At 40.8% G+C, this 20,993-nt stretch overlaps 1 protein-coding gene across 9 annotated transcripts in view; it reads right to left on the bottom strand.

The window, feature by feature from the left end:
* The window catches only part of ARHGAP26 (Rho GTPase activating protein 26), a 509,638-nt gene that overhangs the window by 185,268 nt on the left and 303,377 nt on the right, over positions 1 to 20,993 (bottom strand). For all 9 annotated transcript variants that reach the window (XM_074381099.1, XM_010338421.3, XM_039467604.2 and 6 more), the window contains exons 14-17: positions 17,876 to 17,950; positions 4,706 to 4,793; positions 3,126 to 3,184; positions 1,454 to 1,559 (exon numbers count right to left, since the gene is read on the bottom strand). In XM_074381099.1, coding sequence (XP_074237200.1) covers positions 1,454 to 1,559; positions 3,126 to 3,184; positions 4,706 to 4,793; positions 17,876 to 17,950 — 328 coding nt within the window. The remainder of the gene's footprint in view (positions 1 to 1,453; positions 1,560 to 3,125; positions 3,185 to 4,705; positions 4,794 to 17,875; positions 17,951 to 20,993) is intronic.

The following is a 20,993-nucleotide window of genomic DNA, read 5'->3' as shown; positions in this document are numbered from 1 at the left end:
CCTGGAACCTCCTGTGTCTTGGTGTTTGCCCTTCAAGTGTGCAAAGTTTTGCAACTAAGATCTAAACCAGCTTCTCTGCTTAACAAATGCCCAACTCTGGGTTGTGTGGAACTGGTACCAAACTGTCATCTCAGAGCATCTGGAGTTACTTTTAAAGCCCAGTTCCCATGATTTTAAACACGCTTCATCAGGATTCTTAGACATCTTCGGGGCATTCTCCTGTAAACATGGATATTGCCTGCTATGCTTTCTAAGTATTCCTGAACACGCAGCCCTGATATGGCAAGGCAAGAAAAAAAATTGGTCAATAATGGAGTAACCGTGGCTTTGCCGAATTGCTTCCCAATAACACAAAAAACACTCCTGTTTCTTCATGGAAATGAGGAAATGGTGGAAATCTTCATGATATGTATCACTCTTTTCCCAAAGGTAATATCAAGTGCTTGACAGAAAGATGAAAACTAACCATCACAATCTCCCTCAGGAGAATATCAACTTAGCCCCAAGAAATACCCTAATGGCATAGCAAAATGTGGATAAGGGCCAAATTTATAACACAACAGTTCAGTAGAATGCAGGGATTAATAATTTAGGTTAACTGGTATGCTCTCATTCTTTTCTTGTGCTCCAGTCTGCAATCAAGACCATACCATCAAAGTCAATGGCAGGTTAGAACGCACACACAAGTGGTGACAAACACAGCATGGGAAATCAGCAATGCCATTTGTAACAGGGTCAAGCAACAGTAAATACACAAATATTCGAAGCCATTATGAGACTGTAAATACTCCTAGCAGAAAATCAGGCCCCTACTGAATGCTTTGATTATCTCAGAGGACAAGTGAGTATTTGCCAAAAATAATTCCTTTATTCTTTATACTTCTTCAAAGGCTTTAATGCATGTAACTTTAAAAATCAATGGCCTTGGAGAAAAAAGGGCGTCTATTATCCATATTAGATAGACGGGCAAACTAAGGAGTAGAAAGTTCAGTAGTTTGTTCAGGGCTGATTAAGCAGCATGTTAATAACGGAGTCAGCTCTAGAATCCACGCCTCCTTACTAAAAACCCAAATTCTGTAAACCCACAACATATTTGTGTTTGTTCCTGATGAGCATAAGAACATATAATCCCCCGAAACTCTGTGTGGTGACCTGGCATCATGGACAACACACTCTAGTTTGTCCTTGATCATCACAGGGCCAAATCCCCCTGAAAACTGTGCTTGGTGGCCTGGTTGCATGAGCACTTCCCCAGGCTCCTCTGGGAAGGCCATCTGGCATTTGCTGCTGTTCTCCACTGCAATTAACATTTCACACATTTCTCTCCTAAGCCTCCGGCATACCTGATGCAATAGCGGGAGAGAGAAACAAAAGCAGAACTGAGACCAGCTTCACTGCTAAGATAAGAACTTTCAGGGATAAGAAAAGGGCTGGTAATTGGTCTTAAACCTACTTTGCCAAGTGGTTCATGAGCAGCTGTAACATCTGCCGATTTTTCTCTGGGAGCCGATGAACAAGGCTGTGGATTTCAGAGACCCGAGACTCCTGGTTCTCTAGTTCTGTGAAGGAAGGAGGGAGGTAATATTTTATCAATGTCATAGCTAAATGACTTTAAGGATGAAAAATCAAGGGAAACCAAAGGATGGGTACTAACAGACCAAGGATTCTGAAAGATTTACGATCCTGTCTTGTGTGCACTCTGCGTGGCCAGCATGACTAGATCTGGAAGTCCTTTTAATGGTGCTTTCTGGAAAAGGGTTGCCAAAAAGAACTGTCATCAAAAAATTCAAGCCAAGATGATGACGTGATGAAATGGAGCCAGTCAACTGCAAACCCAGAGCTGCTCCTGAGAACGAACCCAAGAGTAGCTGGCTCCCTTGAGGGAAGACTTCATTTCAAGGAAGTAAGGAACTTTATGCACTTGTAAAGTGATAAACAAATCTTACGTGAACAACATTGCAAGGGTTTCAAATATCAAAATAACACCTCAAGACAGCATCAAAGAAATCAAAGGAAATGTCCAGTATCCTCCAATCACGTATGACAACCAGCCTGCTAGAAAGAAAGTAATGGCAGATAAAATGTTCAAGTCTTTCTGCCAACTTGTAACCTAAATCATGGCTTGTCACATTCTCTTGGTTGAACCTGGGTAAGTGGCTTTGTTTCTCTGGCAAACAGATTGAGGGTACTCATCACACCTATTTATAGGACTGCTGTGAGGTTTAAGCAGAGAATGGTTGCTATAGGTTTGTAATTTCTAGAGAAAGAAATGACATAAACACCATCTTCACTCGCAGCTTTCTCTTTCCTGTTTTAAGGGGACAACTATGAGTAGATAAGGACACAAGAACATTAGGTACCTACTAAATTAGGCCAGTCGTAGCTACCAGGGTAAATAAATTCTAAAGCCTAAAGGGAACCTGGGAGAGGCACAAGTTACTGACATCATAATACTGTGAAGCTTCATGCCGGATTTAAATCTGATAGAAAATCTTTCTGCCCCTTTACAAGAGGCCTGACCCATGTCGCCAGAGATTCTAGCATACTTAGAGTAGCTTGGACCTAATCCCTATGTATTTTAATACCAGTAATATGACGCTAGGGAACCTGGATGATATAGTTGAAGAATGATCAGAAGCTGTAAATGGAAGACATAATGGAAAAGAGGACTATGAAGTTACATAAATGGTGTCATATTCAGGGAAACATTTCCAATGCTCAATTTAGGTAATGTGCAATGTCTGATTCATTCTGCAAAATGCTACTCAAAGGCTGGAAAAAACCTAAGAAGTTAGAACTCCAATAATCAAAACTAGAAAGGCAAACTTGTTTTTCTCTATCCCTCCAACATCCTCCTCCCCTCCAAAAAAAAAAAAAAAAAAAAAAAAAAAAAGACTTCTGAAGTTTCTCTCCTCTACTGTAAGTTCAATGTGGTTGAAAGGCCCTTAGCAATCCCTATTTGGTTTCATTTTTCTTCCATCTTATAATCTCATGAGTATGTTATGTGGCCAGTTTACATGCAGAACATGAAGGATTAGGTAATATTTATTTTGGGATACTGACTCTTCTTCGAAATAGAAAAATCTATTCTCCTCCTCTTAAAACTGAGACAAAAAAAGTCTTACTTGCTGCTTTGATGAAACTTCTTTGAAACTGGTACATCATGAGTGGTCCAGGAAGCATTCTGGAGTAAAAGGAGATAGGCTAGTCAGCTTAATAAAAAAGTTATCATATTCTCTCTAAATAGCAGCCTAGAGACTGACAAACTATATTACATTTCTCAAAGACAAACATCACAAGGAAACAATAACAACTTAATTTAGTTTCCCTATGGCAGGGGTTCTGAGATTTCACCCACAACTTTTATTCTCTCTCTTTTTTAAAGGAATGGATACAACTATGTTTTACTGTCAACACTAAAATAGTGCTAATGCAAGAGTCTAACACAAACTAAGAGATTTCCTTTTGAGTCAGTGACTCACCTATCAACAACAGCGTTTTAAGATATGTCTGTGAAACAGGCAACTAACTACATATTTGCAAGTACTTGTGCTCAAACTCTCATCTTCCCAGCAGCTTGAGCTAAAATCAATTCATCTAGAAACACTAAAAAAGACTTTTGTGTACTTTGGTGGTGAATTCACTATGGAGTATTGCTCCAGAATGCTAAAGGGCTAGAACCCCTAACATTAGGTATGATATAAGCAAATTTTACCTGCTGGGGTATGAGTATGTTTAACTATAAACTTGAGGTTTTTTTCTGATAGTTCAAATAAGAAACTTCTCAGTAGACTATACATTATTTTTGGCTCAGATTTTATTCTCACTGGGCCCCTTAATTCCACTCCCAGTTTTAGTTAACACTTACATTGTATCTCACTCCTGACTCCAATTACCCCATAGCCAATAAAACCTATGCCAGCAATTCCTTTTCTGTGGCCTCCCTCCTTTGCTTTTCAGCCAATTGCATCTTCAAAAAGCCCACACGAAGACTTATACAATTTCTGATTACCATTCTCCTCTCTTTTGAAGACTAGGTCCCACCTTTTTCTGTAAGAAGAACTATGGTATTCCTGTCCTTCAAGTCCGGTATAAGTATTTTGGTTTATTCATGAAACTAAGGTGCAGGCAGCTGGTCAATAACCCAACCCTTAATAATGAAAGGAGGCGTAGAGAGGGTGCAGTAATATCATATATAAATGATACAAGGAAAATAGTCTCTCCAGGGAGATAATATTGTCCAATACACGTGAAAAGAGTCAAAAAGGAGTTCCATTAAGTTCTTGTTTTTAAGAACCATTGTCAGCAATGTACTCTGCGTAAAGTGTGAAACTATCAAAATACATGGGGTATGCAATCACGCATTCTTAACAGAAATCCATGATTCCTTGTGTTCTTAACAGATTATTCAGGGACTTCAGAGAAGACTCCATTTCAGGTTCTGTTCAAGGCTAATTATCATTATACTTCTCATATAGAACCAAGTTTCCTAAATCGCTCATGGTGTCATGGCACAAAGGCAACCCATCAACTATGGATGACTTACAATCGTTTGACCAGCTGAGCTAAACGCACCCACACAGAAGCTGTTTCCACATCTCAAACACCCACCCAACAGCTCTCTGGAGTCTGAAAATAAAACTGCTTTCTTCCTGATTGCATGATAACTAGCTGGCACTCCGCCTTGCAAGTGGAAAGTCCCTACCTTAGGTAGGTCTTCAGAGCACTAGTGATGGTCTTTATCTCCCATTCAGCACAGATATCTGTTTCTGTCTCAGAAGCGGTCTTGGGGTCTACAATGAAGAAAAGACAATAAATAAAGCAGAGCATAAAATGGAACGAATAAATAAGCACACATAAAGGCATCCAATCTTGCTAGTAATAGAGAAATGCAAAGTAAAACAAAAACGCTAAGTATTATTTTTTACCTATGAAATTAGGAAAATGTTTAAAAATCCCAATATCTATTTGCTGGTAAGAATGAGAGAAACTATCCTCTCCTATCCTGCTGGCAGCAGGAGAGATAAATGCAACTGTTTTGAGAAGCAATTTGGCAATATGTATCAAAGTCTTAAAAATGCTTACATCCTTCCAACCATTTCCCCCAACCTGTCCTCAGAAAGTAAGATGAGGCACGAGAAAAGTTACAGACCCCAGAAATGTTCAGCATACACTCTTCTTTATAACAGCAGAAAAAACAAACAAAGGAGACAACCTAAATGTCCAGTGACAGAAGAATGGGTAAGTGAGTTACAGTATGTCTACCTGATGAAATATCACCTTGCCAATTTCTATGACAACGGTAACTGCAAAGCAATATGGAAAATGCCTGTATTATATAATGTCAAATAAAAAATCAAGATATGTTTGTGAGAAACTTTTTCTATAAACTTTTTATATGAATAAGGCTGAAAGGAAATACTCTAAATTGGTGGTTGGGTCAAAGTGGCGGACTGTGGTTTTTATATTTTCTAAACTATGATTTTATTCCATTACTTTCATATTTCTTAAGCTCAAATGTGCAATGAGAACCACCATAACTATATTCGCTCCTGATAATTTCTTTTGTCTCTTCTTGTATGGACTTTGAAACAAGTCAGTTTATTTTAAACAAGCATGTATAATAAAAGAACAAGGAGAGGTGATTCCTGTAGTCTTCCTGAGTAACACACAAGGAGGTGAGAATAAGAGGCAGAGACTGGGGGGTGTAATGGCTTCACAGATCCCCATCCTGTCCCTGGTGAGGCAGGCCAGGTCACACATGTACCGGTGGGAGGGTCAAAGAGTCTTTCAGTGCACAGGAGGGAGAGTCCAACTCTCTTAAACTGACTAACGACTAGTTCTTTGCCCGCCAGCTCTCCGTCCTTTTTTTTCCTGCAAAGCACCTCATTTCAAGTAGGAGAACAACCCTTTTCTTACTTTTTCCAGGGGTGAAGAATGAGCTTCAGGAAAAACTGGCCAAAAGCATAATATCTCTCCAGACTCCACGACTGGATGAAGGATTGCCCAAGACGTAAGGCTGCCCAATCAGAGTAACTTTCCCAACTTTTCCAGGAGTCAGGAACAGATATTTTGCTGTTTGCTGGGCTTGCACTGGGAGGTTATGTAACTCCCAGGTGCCACCACACAGAGCCTGAAAGTCTGACAAACCCAGAGATGAGATAAGCAGAAATAGTGGATACTGAACCTTGTATTTGCCTTTCCTTCTTATCATGCAAGCCAATAAATTCCTTTTTCCCCTCAAGCCAGGTGAGGTCAGGTTTCTGTCTTTTTACAACGCAAAGATATCTAAATGATGCACAGGAAAAGGGAGGCAGCTACCAGACTGCATCTTTCTGAACAGTCTCCAGGGATAATTCTGGGGCATCAATGAAGAAAGCAGGTCCAACAGCCTTTCAGGGCCAACAGCCTTTCAGCTAGAAAAGGAGAAGGAGTCACAGGTAGGCACAAGACATTTTCTATTTACTGGGAAAGAAACCACTTTCATCCAAAGACAAAGAGGCCAAATACTCATGAATGGCTTCAGGATTTAGCCTATAATCAATAGGTAGGGGCACAAATCCAACTGGTACCTACTGCTCTCTGTGTGTTCCCGACACATATTGGGATATGAGAGAGAAAAGAGCCCCAGCTCATGAAATGTGTGGCTCCCAAAGGCACAGTACCTGTATGATGGTTGCAGGTGACCCTAGGCAATAAAATGAAGTCTTTCTTGTCACATGAAACAAACAAGGAAGAAGTTAAAGAATATAATTTTAATCCTGGGGCCACAGAACAGTAAATTTCATAGAGTTCTATCACAGCAAATTTCTGAAAAGCTCACAAAATGTGATTTTCCTGGTATCCAAAATGTCTGCTACTTTAATTTGTGTCTCTCTTTGTCATCTTGCATTCCCCGGGTGGCTTTTTTCCTGCGAAAGAGTACTTATCAAAAACCTTCGCTTTGCATGACCTCTTTCCCTCCACACCCCAAGACACATGGAGAGCTCCCATCCTGCATGGCTCCTGGATGCGAGACAAATGTTACTGTACATTTTTCTAAGGAAGAAACCAACTTCTACCCAAAAAGAGTGAACCTAAAACTGAACAGACAGCAGTTGGCAAGTCTGGGAGTTGTGAACTGTTCCATGAACCACATTTAGCAAACTAATGATTAGCTTCCACTTATTCGGGCTCTGTAACCATAGGAATATTGCATAACATTAGAGAGGAGAGTCAAATTACAGCCCGGCTAAAGGGCTTTTTATAGCACTGATGAGGCAAGGCTCATAACTTGAGCATGCCCATTTTAATTCATTTAAAATCCAAACTAAGTTGAAAGTAGCCTCCCAAACTACACCATTTTCAGAAAGTGCTGCCAACTTCCACACCTCCCTCCTGATGCTCCCCTCACTTACAGAAGCTTCCTGATGGCATCTGAATATGCTGCAGAGACATCACTTACACTCTTCTTTAGAACTTTAGTACATTTCTCTCCATCATGTCACTTGACCACTGGTGCTTAGTAAAACAGATCTAAAGTAGAGGAGCAGTTCAAGGTACAAAAGGCATCATGTGGGGAAAGCAGAATGAATGTTATTTCCTCCTGAACCTACTATCACAGGAATTCAGAAAATTTTAGAAGATACAGACTGGAAGCAGTGGTTATAACAGGAGAACACCTTAGAAAAATCACACTGGATCAGTCCCAAGATCCATCTAATCTATCACTGTGCTGCAGACAAAGTGAAGGACATTTTGGAGGAAATTATTAGGAAAGTTACCTATACACTCTTAAATTTCCTAATAAGACATCATAGTGTATGCAAATTAGTGTTTTTCTCTCTTTAAGTGAGAACATAATATATGCACATGTTAAAAAGAATTCAAAGAAAAAAAACCAGACATACCTTAAAACAGGCGTCCCCAAACTACAGCCGCATTCGGCCCCCTGAGGCCATTTATCTGGCCCCCCTGCTGCATTTCAGGAAGAAGCACCTCTTTCACTGGTGGTCAGTGAGAGGAGCACAGGATGTGGCAGCCCTCCAACGGTCTGAGGGACAGTGAACTGGCCCCCTGTGTAAAAAGTTTGGGGACGCCTGCCTTAAAAGGTAGAGGCAACTACTGATGCCAGTTTTTTATGTGTGTATCCTATCTCTAACAGTCCCTTCTGTTTTGAGATCCAAAAGCTCTTACTGGCTCAAACCTCAGTCTTAGAGCCTGCCTGAAGCATCCCAACAGGAAAAGGTTATGGTGGCCCGAGCAGAGGAGGAGATGAGCTTCCACCTGTGTATCTCTTCTCTGAGGACTCAGGATTGTGATTAGTTGCCATATTACTAGCTCCCAGAATGATCCATCCTCTTCCCCAGCAGTCTATCATCTTCTGGTACTGCTGTCCTTTGTCTGCTCCCTTTTACAGGTAGGCAAATTTGAAAGTTTGTTCTTCTCATGGTTCCCCTACTCTAGTAGGCTACAGTATTCAAAGTCTGGGCTGTTTCCACTTAATCCTATGTAAGCCTTTAGGTCTTGGAAATCATCATAAAGAATTTCGATTTCTTCAGAAAGAAGACATTGATTGCTTTTATTTATGCCACTCTGTGAAAAGGTATGGGAAATACGGGGCATAGAAAAAAGAAATGCAGACATGCAAGGTCCCAGAATAAGGAAGAATAGTTCATGGCTGGATCAGAGGTAAGCAGGTGAAGCACGCTACTATAATTCTGCGCTTTACAGCACTGCTCTACAAACCTTCGTTGTGTTCCCTGTTTTACTAAGTTTGCTTTAAATATGGTTTAAAAAGCGGGGAAAGGGAAAAGGTGACAAGGAAAACAGTGATGCTGAATTTGCAGTCCTTTCCCATCACAGTAAAAACACACAAAAAAGGAACACAAATTTGTAACAGTACAGAAAATTAGACTCTCAGTCAATATTCTCCTGCCACCAGAATACCCACTAGGCAAAGCTCAGATGAAGGCCTGGGGAAAACCCAGTTAGGGAAACAATGTGATAGGTAGTGGCCCTCTGCCCACCAAAAACATAGCCTAAGCCACCAGGTAGTGTTGGGAAAGACGCTGCTGCACCCCCACCCCCGACCACACTCTAGTACATACACTATTGAGAGGTACGTTCTGGAGCACCCAGAGCTGTCATGAGATTATAATCCAGGCAATGAAATTAGACTGTGGAGCAGAAGTGGAGGGGTGTCCTTTTATATCAAGGCAAGTGAATTCCAAAGGAGAGTCCTAGAAGACACACGAGAGAGACAAGGGAGGAACCACAGCTTCAGATTATCCAGGAATAAACCCTGCTTCTCCCAGGACCATACCAAACAGCAAAACCAGGAGAAATCAATGCAGGCTTTAGGTCCACTAAATGAAAGTTTCAAGAATACCAGGAAGTTGGCTCATATCACGTACAACAGCCCTCCAATCATCACGTAAGGGAATGATTCTAACAGGATTAAGGAAAATAGCAGAACAAGGAGAATCTATCCACAGTGAGTTTAAAAGCAAAGGTTTGATTAAACAGAAGATATAAAATCCTGTAAAATACTTGCTGGCAAAAAATACAGAGACCAAAGCGCTCTGAAAAATAATTCAGAAAGCACCTTCACTGTTACATAAATAAAATACAAAAAAAATACGGATGCCAGAAACTAAGATAACAAAATAAAATAAGAAACAGACTGAAATAATAAAGTTTATAGCTGAAAGGTAGAAATAAAAGGAGCTAAATAAGATAATAAAGACAATGGAAAATCCTATTACAAAAAGTTAAAATTTGCATTATAAACAGCAAAATAAAAACCACAATCAACTCAACAATTTTAAATGAGTAATATTGAGATGGGGAACAAGTTTGAGAATTTTTGCTAGAATGCAAAGAATCAGGAGAAAAATTAAACATTAAAAATGTGAAAACTGTTGGTGTGTTTAAAAGATTGAGAATTCTAGGAAAAAAAAAAACAGTAAAAAGATTTGTTTGCCTTTAGAAAAATATATATAAAAACTTCAGCGGATCCCAATATGTATAAAACAATGATTACATGGTGATATAAAAAGTAGTGGAAAGGAGGAAGATGACTCATTATATGGATATCAGTCAACTGGATAAGTATTTGAGGAAAAAGGAGAGTTTCCACTTTATATGATAGATTTTAAGAAAAATAAAGGTTTTTGTAATTCTAGATTGGGAAGGCTTTTTTTTTTGTTTTTTCTTTGAGACGGAGTCTCACTCTTTCACCCAGGCTGAAATGTAGTGGCTTGATCTCAGCTCACTGCAACCTCTGCCTCCCAGGTTCAAGTGAATCCCCTGCCTCAGCCTCCAGAGTAGTTGGGACTACAGGCATAGCTGGGACTACAGGTGCGCGCCAGCACACCCAGCTAATTTTTAGTAGATATGGGGTTTCACCGTGTTGGTCAAGCTGGTCTTGAACTCCTGACCTTGTGATACACCCACCTCGGCCTGGGCTTTCAGGCCTGAGCTGGACTTTCAGGCCTAAGCTGCTGCGTCCAGCCTGGGGAAAGTCTTTTATGCCATAATTCGTTTAAAGATAATATACTGGACATCATAAAATTTAAAACAGGCCCGGCGCAGTGGCTCACATCTTTAATCCTAGCATGCTGGGAGGCCAAGGAAGGCAGATCACTTGAGCTCAGGAATTTGAGACTAGCCTGGGCAACATGATGAAACCCTGTCTTTACTAAAAATACAAAAATTAGCCAGACATGGTGGCGCACACCTGTAGTCCCAACTACTCAGGTAGCTGAGGTACAAGAATCAATTGAACCCAGGAGGTCAAGGTTGCAGTGAGCTGAGAGCAAGCCACTACATTCCAGCCTGGGTGAAAAAGTGAGACTCCGTCTCAAGAAAATGAAATAAAATAAAATATTCATAAGACAACAAAAACAAATGCACTACAAAGTTTAAGACAAATAATAATCTGAAAAAAATATTTTGAAAAAATAGCCTACAGATCTAAAAAGGTCTTGTAATCAGAAGAACACACTGCCAGGCACAGTAGCTTAGGCCTATAATCCCAGCACTTCAGGAGGCCAAGGCAGGCAGATCATTTGAGTTCAGGTGTTTGAGATTAGCCTGGCCAACATGGTGAAACCCCAGCTCTACTAAAAAAAAAAATACAAAAGTTAGCCTGGAGTGGTGGCACACACCCGTAATCCCAGCTACTCAGGAGGTTGAAGCATGAGAATCACTTGAATCTGGAAGGCAGGGGTTGCAGGGAGCCAGCATGGCACCACTGCACTACAGCCTGGGCAACAGAGTGGGGGAAAAATAATTTAAAAAAAATTTTTTGAAGTAAAAGATGAACACGAACATGCCAATAGAAAAATAGGCTAAGAATACAAATAGGCAATTTACAAAGAAGTATAAATAAGCAATAAATATGTAAACAGCACAACCTCACCCAAAATTACAGAAATGCAAAATTAAATACAAGGAGATACATTTAAAAATATTTATAATTTATATGCAAAACAGTAGTACACAGCATGGCAATGATATGGGATATAGAATAATCTCCCCAGACTTTGCTAACTACAAACTTGGGAATATCAATTAAGAGCCTTGAAAACATGCACATAACTTTACCCAGCAATTAAACACCTTAAAATAAGTCCTGAGGAAATAGAGATGCATATAAAAATTATAACAGCTAACATTTTATATTTAACATGTGAAGGCTCTGGACTCAGCAACTCACATGCATCTTTTCATTCTATCCTCACATTACTATGGAGGCAGGAGCCATCATTACAGACGCAGAAATAGATGACCAGACCACAGTGTAAATCATGCATATAAGTCAAAGAAACAAGCAGCGGAACTGCAACTTGTCTAATCTCAAAATGCATGCTCTTAATCTCTGATTAAAAGCCTCTATGGGGATGTTTACCCTCTGTCCTGCCTCTATGGGGATGTTTACCTGAGTGCTTTCCAGAATGATGAAGAATTGTAGTTAGCCCATATATCCAAGAATAGGGAACTGATTAAAATGTTATAGAGCACCTATGAAATATGTGGCTAAGAAAATCACACTCTAGAACAAGCATCCCCAAACTACGGCCCGTGGGCCGCATGCGGCCCCCTGAGGCCATTTATCCGCCCCCCGCCGCACTTCAGGAAGGGGCACCTCTTTCATTGGTGGTCAGTGAGAGGAGCACAGTATGTGGTGGCCCTCCAATGGTCTGAGGGACAGTGAACTGGCCCCCCTGTGTAAAAAGTTTGGGGATGCCTGCAGAAGAACCTGAATGACATAAGACAGTAGACACTCTACAGTGTTACATGAATAAAACCTGTAATATTGCCCCAGTGAGTTTAATTTTGCTAAACATACTGTTATATTTATTAGAGTATATTATATTATACTATACTAAATGTAAAAGGTAATAATATAATAAAACATTCTGATATCATATGGCAAAACAGTTAATAAAGGTTAACTCTAGTCCAGGCGTCCCCAAACTTTTTACACAGGAGGCCAGTTCACTGTCCCTCAGATCATTGGAGGGCCACCACATCCTGTGCTCCTCTCACTGACCACCAACTAAAGAGGTGCCCCTTCCTGAAGTGTGGCGGGGGGCCGGATAAATGGCCTCAGGGGGCCGCATGCGGCCCGCAGGCCGTAGTTTGGGGACGCCTGCTCTAGTCTATAGAACTGTTACTTTCTTCTACTTTTTGTATTCCTCCAAATTTTCACAATGACCACTCATAACTTTTCATCAGGAAAAAATTTATTTTAAATATATACAGAGAGACAGACAGGCACTGAACAAGTATATGGCTGATTTATATATTAAATAGTATATATAAAAAAGTTGGGCAAAAATTTGGGAACATTTATCTTTATTTAATATTCAAGGGGTAAAACGCCAGACACACAGAAGGTATTCTATTTTTAGGAATCTGCAACTCTTTGATAGTCCATTTCACTCTCCAAAGACTATTGACTTCTGTTGCTAGAAGGAAGGGAACAAGGGTAGCTTGTGGTAGGACACAAGCACAAAGCCACACTGCGCTTGCTTTGAGGAATTTTAGCAAGCTTTCTTAAGGAATCCTGATCAGTAAAAAGAAGACATTCCCAAAGCACTGGCTCTTATATTCCTCTTCATCCCAAAGTCCTCCAATTATTAACAGCACCAAAAATAAACTCCAAATAATCCAAAAAAGTCTCTGGTTTTACTTCTTAACCATACTTTTTTTTTTGAGACAAAGTCTTGCTCTGTCCCCCAGGCTGGAGTGTAGTGGCACAATCTTGGCTCATTACAACCTCTGCCTCCCGGTTCAATGAATTCTCCAGCCTCAACCTCCTGAGTAGAGGGGCTACAGGCACACGCCACCACACCTGTCTAATTTTTGTATTTTTTTTTCTTTGAGATAAAGTTTCATTCTTGTTGCCTAGGCTGGAGTACAGTGGTGCAGTCCCGGCTCACTGCAACCTCCGCCTCCCGGGTTCAACCAGTTCTCCTGCCTCACTCTCCTGAGTAGCTGGGATTACAGGCATGTGCCACCATACCCAACTAATTTTTTGTATTTTTAGTAGAGATGGGGTTTCACCATGTTGGGCAGGCTGGTCTCAAACTCCTGACCTCAGGTGATCTGCCCACCTCGGCCTCCCAAAATGCTGAGATTACAGGTATGACCCACAACACCCGGCCTAATTTTTGTATTTTTAGTAGTGATGGGGTTTCGCCTTGTTAGCCAGGCTGCTCTCGACCTCCTGACCCCAGGTGATCCACCTGCCTCAGCTTCCCAAACTGCTGGGATTATAGGCATGAGCTGTTGCGCTCAGCCAGCCATACTTTCAATAGCCAAAACTTACTACTCCACTTTTTTTTTTTTGAGATGGAGTCTAGTTCCATTGGCCAGGCTGTAGTGCAGTGGTGCCATCTCAGCTCACTGCAACCTCTGTCTCCCAGGTTCAAGCAATTCTCCTGCCTCAGCCTCCCTAGTAGCTGGGATTATAGGCGTCCACCACCACACCCAGCTAATTTTTGTATTTTTAGTAGAGATGGGGTTTCACTGTGTTGGTCAGGCTGGTCTCAAACTCTTGACCTCATTATCCGTCCATCTCAGCCTCCCAAAGCGGTGGGATTATAAGCGTTAGCCACCGCACCCAGCTTACTACTCCACTTTTGAGAGACTTGAACAGACAAACCAAATCTTACACAGTACCTGGCACATAATAAGCATTATCCAATGAATGTATAATAAAACAGTAGTTAATGAAAGGTTCACTCGGCCCAGCCATCTCAGGGAAGGTTTTGGAGGAGAGGTGCCATGTTTCTTTTATACTCTTGTCTAGCCAAGACACTACCAGTACCAAGAATTGATTGAGACCATGTTCACATAAGAGAAGAAGTAGCTCCCCCTTCAGGTCTGGAGCCCTGGTAATTCTGTAATTGAGAGATTCAAACTTACTTAACTGGTATGGTGAATCATGGATACCATCCTCAACTTTCAATTAGATGCTGCACTGTGGTCCTCTCACAGCTCTGCTTGGATCTCAGATTAGATTCCAGTCTATCTGTAATGTCCTCCTGGCAGAGGCAGCCACCCTCGTGACTTTCAGCTGCTAGTTATTACTTTTTTGTGACATTTCTCAAATGTTCATGATTATTTTCTCTATCCCCAGGAAAACCAAGGAAGAGAACAAGACAAATATCTTGTGTGAAGGCCACTAAGAAAAGTGATAAAAACAAGATCCTTTCATAACCACTCTTTTGCTTAACACAACTGAGCTCAAGTGATTCTTTTTTAGATTAGCAAAGCAGTCTAAAATGTCATTTTTCATTAGTGTCATCTTACATAATAATCTGTCACTTTTGAAATCTCTCTGCCCCTTCTGTTCCCGCATATCAGTTGGTTAAAAGTCCTGTCGATTCTCTCTCTACAAAGGGATTCTGTCCTTTTTTCCTGACTTCAGAGCACCTATTTGGTTCAGTGGTTGACAGGATTTGCCTTATCTAATCTATTGTAACCATCTTCCTCTGCTATGTCCTTCCACAATTCATACACATGCTCCATACTGTAGCCAAGATTCTGCTCCTAGTGCTAGAATCTGTTATTATTACTCCTGTGTTGCTTTTTCTTTAAAAGAAAAAGCTCTTTTTCTTTTAAAAAGCTACCAGCAGCCATTATTTCAGGAAAGCACTCCTCCATCATCCTATTAATAATCTTGCTCAGTCCACCGGGTTCCAGGGACTAACCCCGTCCACACCCCAACCCCCACATCCCCTGAGACAGGCACAGGATCCAGGCCATCTGCTGTGGGCCATGTGACTGGTCTGAGATTGAGAAATGAATCATGTGAATGGTCCCATACTGGCCAAGCAAAGTCCTCACTGGAGCCTTCTGCCAACACGGTCAAGAAAGGCACTCTCTTCTCAGTGACCACAGGCTTCAAGGACTGCAGAGGCTGAACCTGTCTGGGACACTCCCACAGAGAACAAAGCCACACCGAGCCCAGCAGAGGTCAAAGATCATGAGAAGCCAGAAGGAGGAAGGGGCAAAGGATCCAGCAAAAGTAAAGACATCACTGGCATCCCTGACCCTGCCAAGCTTCTGTCCTGCATTTACCAGTTATGTGAGCAAATAAATGCCTTTTTTTCCTTGTATTCTGAATTGTCTTCTTGACACTTTTGTGTGCCAAATGTATCATAATGCATATAATCCCACTTAGAACTTTTAATAGTTTATTACTTCCTATAGAAAAAGCCAAAAACCTTAGCTCAATATTCAAGTTCCTCAACAAAAGAGACCACCTTAGCTATTCAGCTTTAACTCTCCTGTCCCAGCTTCAAGCAGTCTTTCAAAAATATTAAAATAACGATAATCTTAGAATCATTAACCTTTGCTATAGCCACCACAGACCCTTTGTTCAGAATACTTCCTGAATTGGAATTATTCTATTCTCTCCTTCACTATACTAAGTCTTCTAGACCCAGCATATATTAAGCACGAATATCATACCTTACATTACAGCTTTCATATACACACATATCTCTCCTTGCAGAAAAGAAACACCTCTTTCTAAAGTTTAATCTCTAGCACCTGACATCTGGTACAGGCAGCAGACACTCCACAAATGTTTACAGCTCTGGTCAGAAATAAGAACTAAGGATTGACACCTATTAGACTCTTAATTCTTCCTTATATTAGAATTTATCAAATTTAACCATATCATCATACAACCCAGCAATTACACACTTGGGATATTTATCCCAGAGGAAGAGATATATGCTCACACAGAAACCGTACATGAACATTTATAGCAGTTTTATCATAACTGCCCCAAAGTGGAAACAACTTAGATGTCCTTCAACAAATGAATCATTCAATAAAGTGTTGTACAACCATACACTGAAACACTACGCAACAATAAAAAGGAACTACTAAGATATGGAACAACAAAATAAATCTCGAGGAAATTATACTGACTGAAAAACAATGCCAATACCAAAAGGCTCCATATTGTGTAATTCCATTTAAATAATAATCTTGAAATGACAAAATTATAGAAATAGAGAACAGATTACTGATTGCCAGGGATTAGAGACAGGGTACAAGGTGGGAAGTGAGGTATGTGTTTGTACAACATCCCAAGGAATCCTTTCAGTGATGAAAATGTTCTGCACCTTGACTATATTAATGTCAATATTTTGATTGTAATACTAAAATTGTGTTTTGCAAGATGTTACCTTTAGAGGATACTGGATAAGTGGTACACAGGATCTCTATATTGTTTCTTACAACTGCCTATAAATCTATAATTATCTCAAAATGAAAGGTTTAATTTTTACAAAAACTATCCATATTTCAAATCTTAACCAAAAGCACTCAGACCTCAGTGTTACAGTACCTCACAAATAATCATAGTTCCAAACAACAGATCTGACTCTAATTAGTAATACAATAGGGTTTTGGCTACAAGGGGTGAATGACTCTCTCAAAAAGAGGTGAAGACAGTCATTCTGGCCAACGTGAGAGAAGAGATTTCTTTACATAAGAAAGCTATTTTTCAGAAAGTGGGATGGCAAAAGAAATTACAAATACTAACACAAGAACTGTCCTTGTCCAAAATACTGAGCTGGGTACCCCAAGTGATAGTCCATCTCTACAAGCTAGGGCTTTCATGGGGAGGAATAACAGCCTCTGTGAAATCTGATCTGTTTGCCATTTAGATCCATGTGACTCACGGAGGCTGGCTGCACTCATATCTAAAAATACAGGAAATCCGCAGCCTAAGCAAATTTGGCTCATAGACTCATGGGCTTTTGATTCAAACACTGCACATTTGGAGACAGTGGTTTTATATTTACATCAGCTAGAGGCAACGGAGGTTCCACTGCTCAAGTGACAGGTATTCAGTTGAAATCTAGAAGCAAAAAGGATCAGAAGATTGATCTGCTTATAAACACTTTATCTGAGAGTTGCATAACACCTGCTCAGTATCAGGAACATGAACTCTGAGGTCCTCTGGAGCCTAGAATGATGCCTTTCCTCGAGCACTGGGTGTGTCCCACTAAATACCTGTCCCAAAAGAGAACGGAAGGAGTCATGAGCTATTAAAGAGAGTAGGGTGTGGCGGTCACATGAGTGAGCGAGTACTACTTGAGCCAGAGGCTCTGAGCCTGCAGACACAGAGGGTGTGGTGTCTGGGCCCTGGGATTTTTTATTTTGTCCAGTCCTAACCAGAACCTTTCGCAGCAGTGCCTGAAGCCATGACATCTGACCAACGGGGCAGCTGATTTCTAGTGACAGCTCTTGGACACCCCGATTCCTTTGCCACAGGCTGTATCTACTCACAGACCCGGTGACTTTTCAGAGTGGGCCCCCCACCCAGAGACCTGCCTGGCAGAGCCACTGCCACACTTACCCATCAGGACACTCAGCAACTTCTGCACTCTGGAGTTGACCCCCACAATTCGGTACAGCCCTTGCTCGTTGATCCCTGAGGAAAGAAACAGCGATGATTTAATTAGAAGCACGTCAGAACACAAGTCAGGCGAACTCAGCCAAATGCACTTCTTTTTTTTCATTTTCTCAGTCCTTCTAAAAGCTGCTCTAATTAAAGTCCCCTGTCATTCAGCTCAGCTCTTAGCAAAGGAGTGGGATTTGGTACAGCTGTCTAGGATTTCACGGATGTGCTGCACACTTCAGCCCTCATGTTAGTTCAGTCGTCAGAGGCGAAAGAAACTTTCCTTTTCTCTTGCCAAAGGCAGCATCTGAAGAGTTCTAAAAGATGCAAAATGTGTACTTTTAAACATGTCATATTTAACCAATTTTTAAAATTAAAATGCCAAAAATGGATGATTAAAAATTCATACAACAGAAAAAGATACTTTATAATCTATTTTTACATATAAAATGAAAATATTGAGGTGTAAGAACAGTTTTAACTTTACAGAATGTTAGCCAAGACTGAGAAATTAGAAGATCCATTCATTTATAATACAAATATTCTTTATCAAAAAAATACCACCTTTATTTCATTCAACCCAAGGAACTGTACAATTAGATGAGTAAGGGTTTACTTTTAAATTAAACATCTCAACAATAATCAAAAACCAATCCACTGCAGTGTTTCTGTTCATTGAAATACATGGATTAGATCATCACTGTACCAGTTACAAAAGAAGGCCATTTTGACCAGGTGATGTGAAATGATTTTTCTCCTGTTAGTCCTAGGCCCATCATATCTAACCCCTCTCAAGTAACAGAACCCCGGCTTCCTATTTTATTCCTCTGATGTCCATTCTCCAACCAGTAGCCAAAGTGAACTGTCTAAAGTATAAATCAGTTTATACCACCTCCTCTCTTAAAACTCTCCAATAGCTTCCCATTGCATTTAGACCATAATCAAAATGACTTACAATGGCCTATCAGGCCTATACTATTGAGCACTGACTACCTCTGATTGCATCATCAACCACATGCATTCTGCTCCACACACTGGCCTTCCTGTCACCCCAACATGCCAAGCTCACGGCTCCACCCATAGCCTTTGCTCCAGCTGTTTCCTCTCCCTAGACTGCTCTTCTGCCACAGTTTTTCATCATTCAGATCTCAGCTTAACTGCAACTGCTTCAATCTAATGGATCCCACAATCAACACTACTGGTCAGCCGGGCGCGGTGGCTCAAGCCTGTAATCCCAGCACTTTGGGAGGCCGAGGCGGGTGGATCACGAGGTCAAGAGATCGAGACTATCCCGGTCAACATAGTGAAATCCCGTCTCAACTAAAAATACAAAAAATTAGCTGGGCATGGTGGCACGTGCCTGTAATCCTAGCTACTCAGGAGGCTGAGGCAGGAGAATTGCCTGAACCCAGGAGGCGGAGGTTGCAGTGAGCCGAGATCGAGCCATTGCACTCCAGCCTGGGTAACAAGAGCAAAACTCCGTCTCAAAACAAACAAACAAACAAACAAAAAAACACTACTGGTCATGTCCTTAACCTGTCTTCTTTCTTTATAGCAGTTAACAATATTTGAAATTATCTTTTTTATTTGCTTCCTTGTTTTTCTCCCCACAATAGAATGTAAATAGTAATTGTGTCCTGTTCACCATTATATTCTCAGCCCCTGGATCAGTATATGGTACACAATAATAAACAAAACATTAAGTTTATATTCCATCAAGGCCAGCACAAAACACTTGAGAGCCAAAACACAATCTTCCAAAGAAATCTGGGAAAGGACCAGTTCTGTAGTACTTTCAGCAAGACCTATGTAGATGTGGAACTAATGAATAAAAAGAAGTAGTCTGGAATGATAGGATTTTACAGCTAAAAAGGACCTGTAAAACCATGTACATCATTCTGCATGATTCATGGACTAGGAGCCCCTGGTCAAAAACTAAATGATGGGTCCCAGGTTACTCAGTGACAGAAAATAACATGTCACCTTGTGGGCTTGAAAGGTCTGAGGCATCTCTACTTCTATCCTTGTGCTTTCCCAGGACTTTACACAATATCACCTCCCACTGGACAATTGTGGACAAATCCCAGAGAGTATGGGAGGTCTGTTCATTTCTGGTCACCATAAATATGTATGCACCTACACACACTGCAATAGGGAGATACCCACTTTCTTCAACTATTTATGCTAAAATGGCACCTAACTCATACTGTCCTTATTTCTTCTTCGTGCTCAATGAAGACTTTCTTAGAAGTTAAAACACATCAAATCCATTTCCATTTTAGAGGGGGGAAAAGGAACGTGTGCACCTTTTCTCCTACTTCTTGTATATATTTTGTAGTTTTACATGAGAAAAAGTTGTCCTTGTGAGCTACTGGTCTGCACTTACCACAGACTTTATGGACAATTTTAAATGACTAGGTTTCCCTTTTATTTTGGCTGCGGAAAACTGAGACACAAACAGTTGGCCCAGCTCAAGCAAGTATATGAACTTCATCCGGGAGAGATTTTTATTTTGGACTCGCTTTTGGCTCCATTTTTGTGCCTCTACCTTTAAACTCTGTACCTTTTAATCCCAGTCTTTATTTTTAAATGGAAAAAAAAAGGTAAATTAAAACTCCTGTTGAAAAATTCGGCTACAGGCAGTGGCTCACACCTGTAATCCCAGTGCTTTGGAAGGACGAAGTGGGCAGATCACTTGAGGTCAGGAGTTCAAGACCAGCCTGGACAACATGGTGAAACCCTGTCTCTACTCAAAGTACAAAAATTAGCTGGGTGTGGTGGTGGGCACCTGTAATCCCAGCTACTCTGGAGGCTGAGGTAGGAGAATCACTTGAACCCGGGAGGCCAAGGTTGCAGTGAGTGTAGATTGCACCACTGCACTCCATTCTGGGCAACAGAGCAAGACTCCATCTCAAAGAAAAGAAAAAAGAAAAATTTACCTTACTAACAAAAACTTCAAAAAGACTTAGAAGCTACAGTTAAGGTAAACAGATGACTCAAAGGGAAACAGTAAAAATCAGCAGAGAGCCACTGAGAACACAATGAAACCTGTGCAATATGAACGCTCCTCTCCCCA

Source organism: Saimiri boliviensis, chromosome 1, assembly GCF_048565385.1.
Source record: "Saimiri boliviensis isolate mSaiBol1 chromosome 1, mSaiBol1.pri, whole genome shotgun sequence".
Taxonomy (NCBI): domain Eukaryota; kingdom Metazoa; phylum Chordata; class Mammalia; order Primates; family Cebidae; genus Saimiri; species Saimiri boliviensis.
The sequence above is the reverse complement of the archived record's forward strand: the minus strand, read 5'-3'. Positions and strand labels throughout refer to the sequence as shown.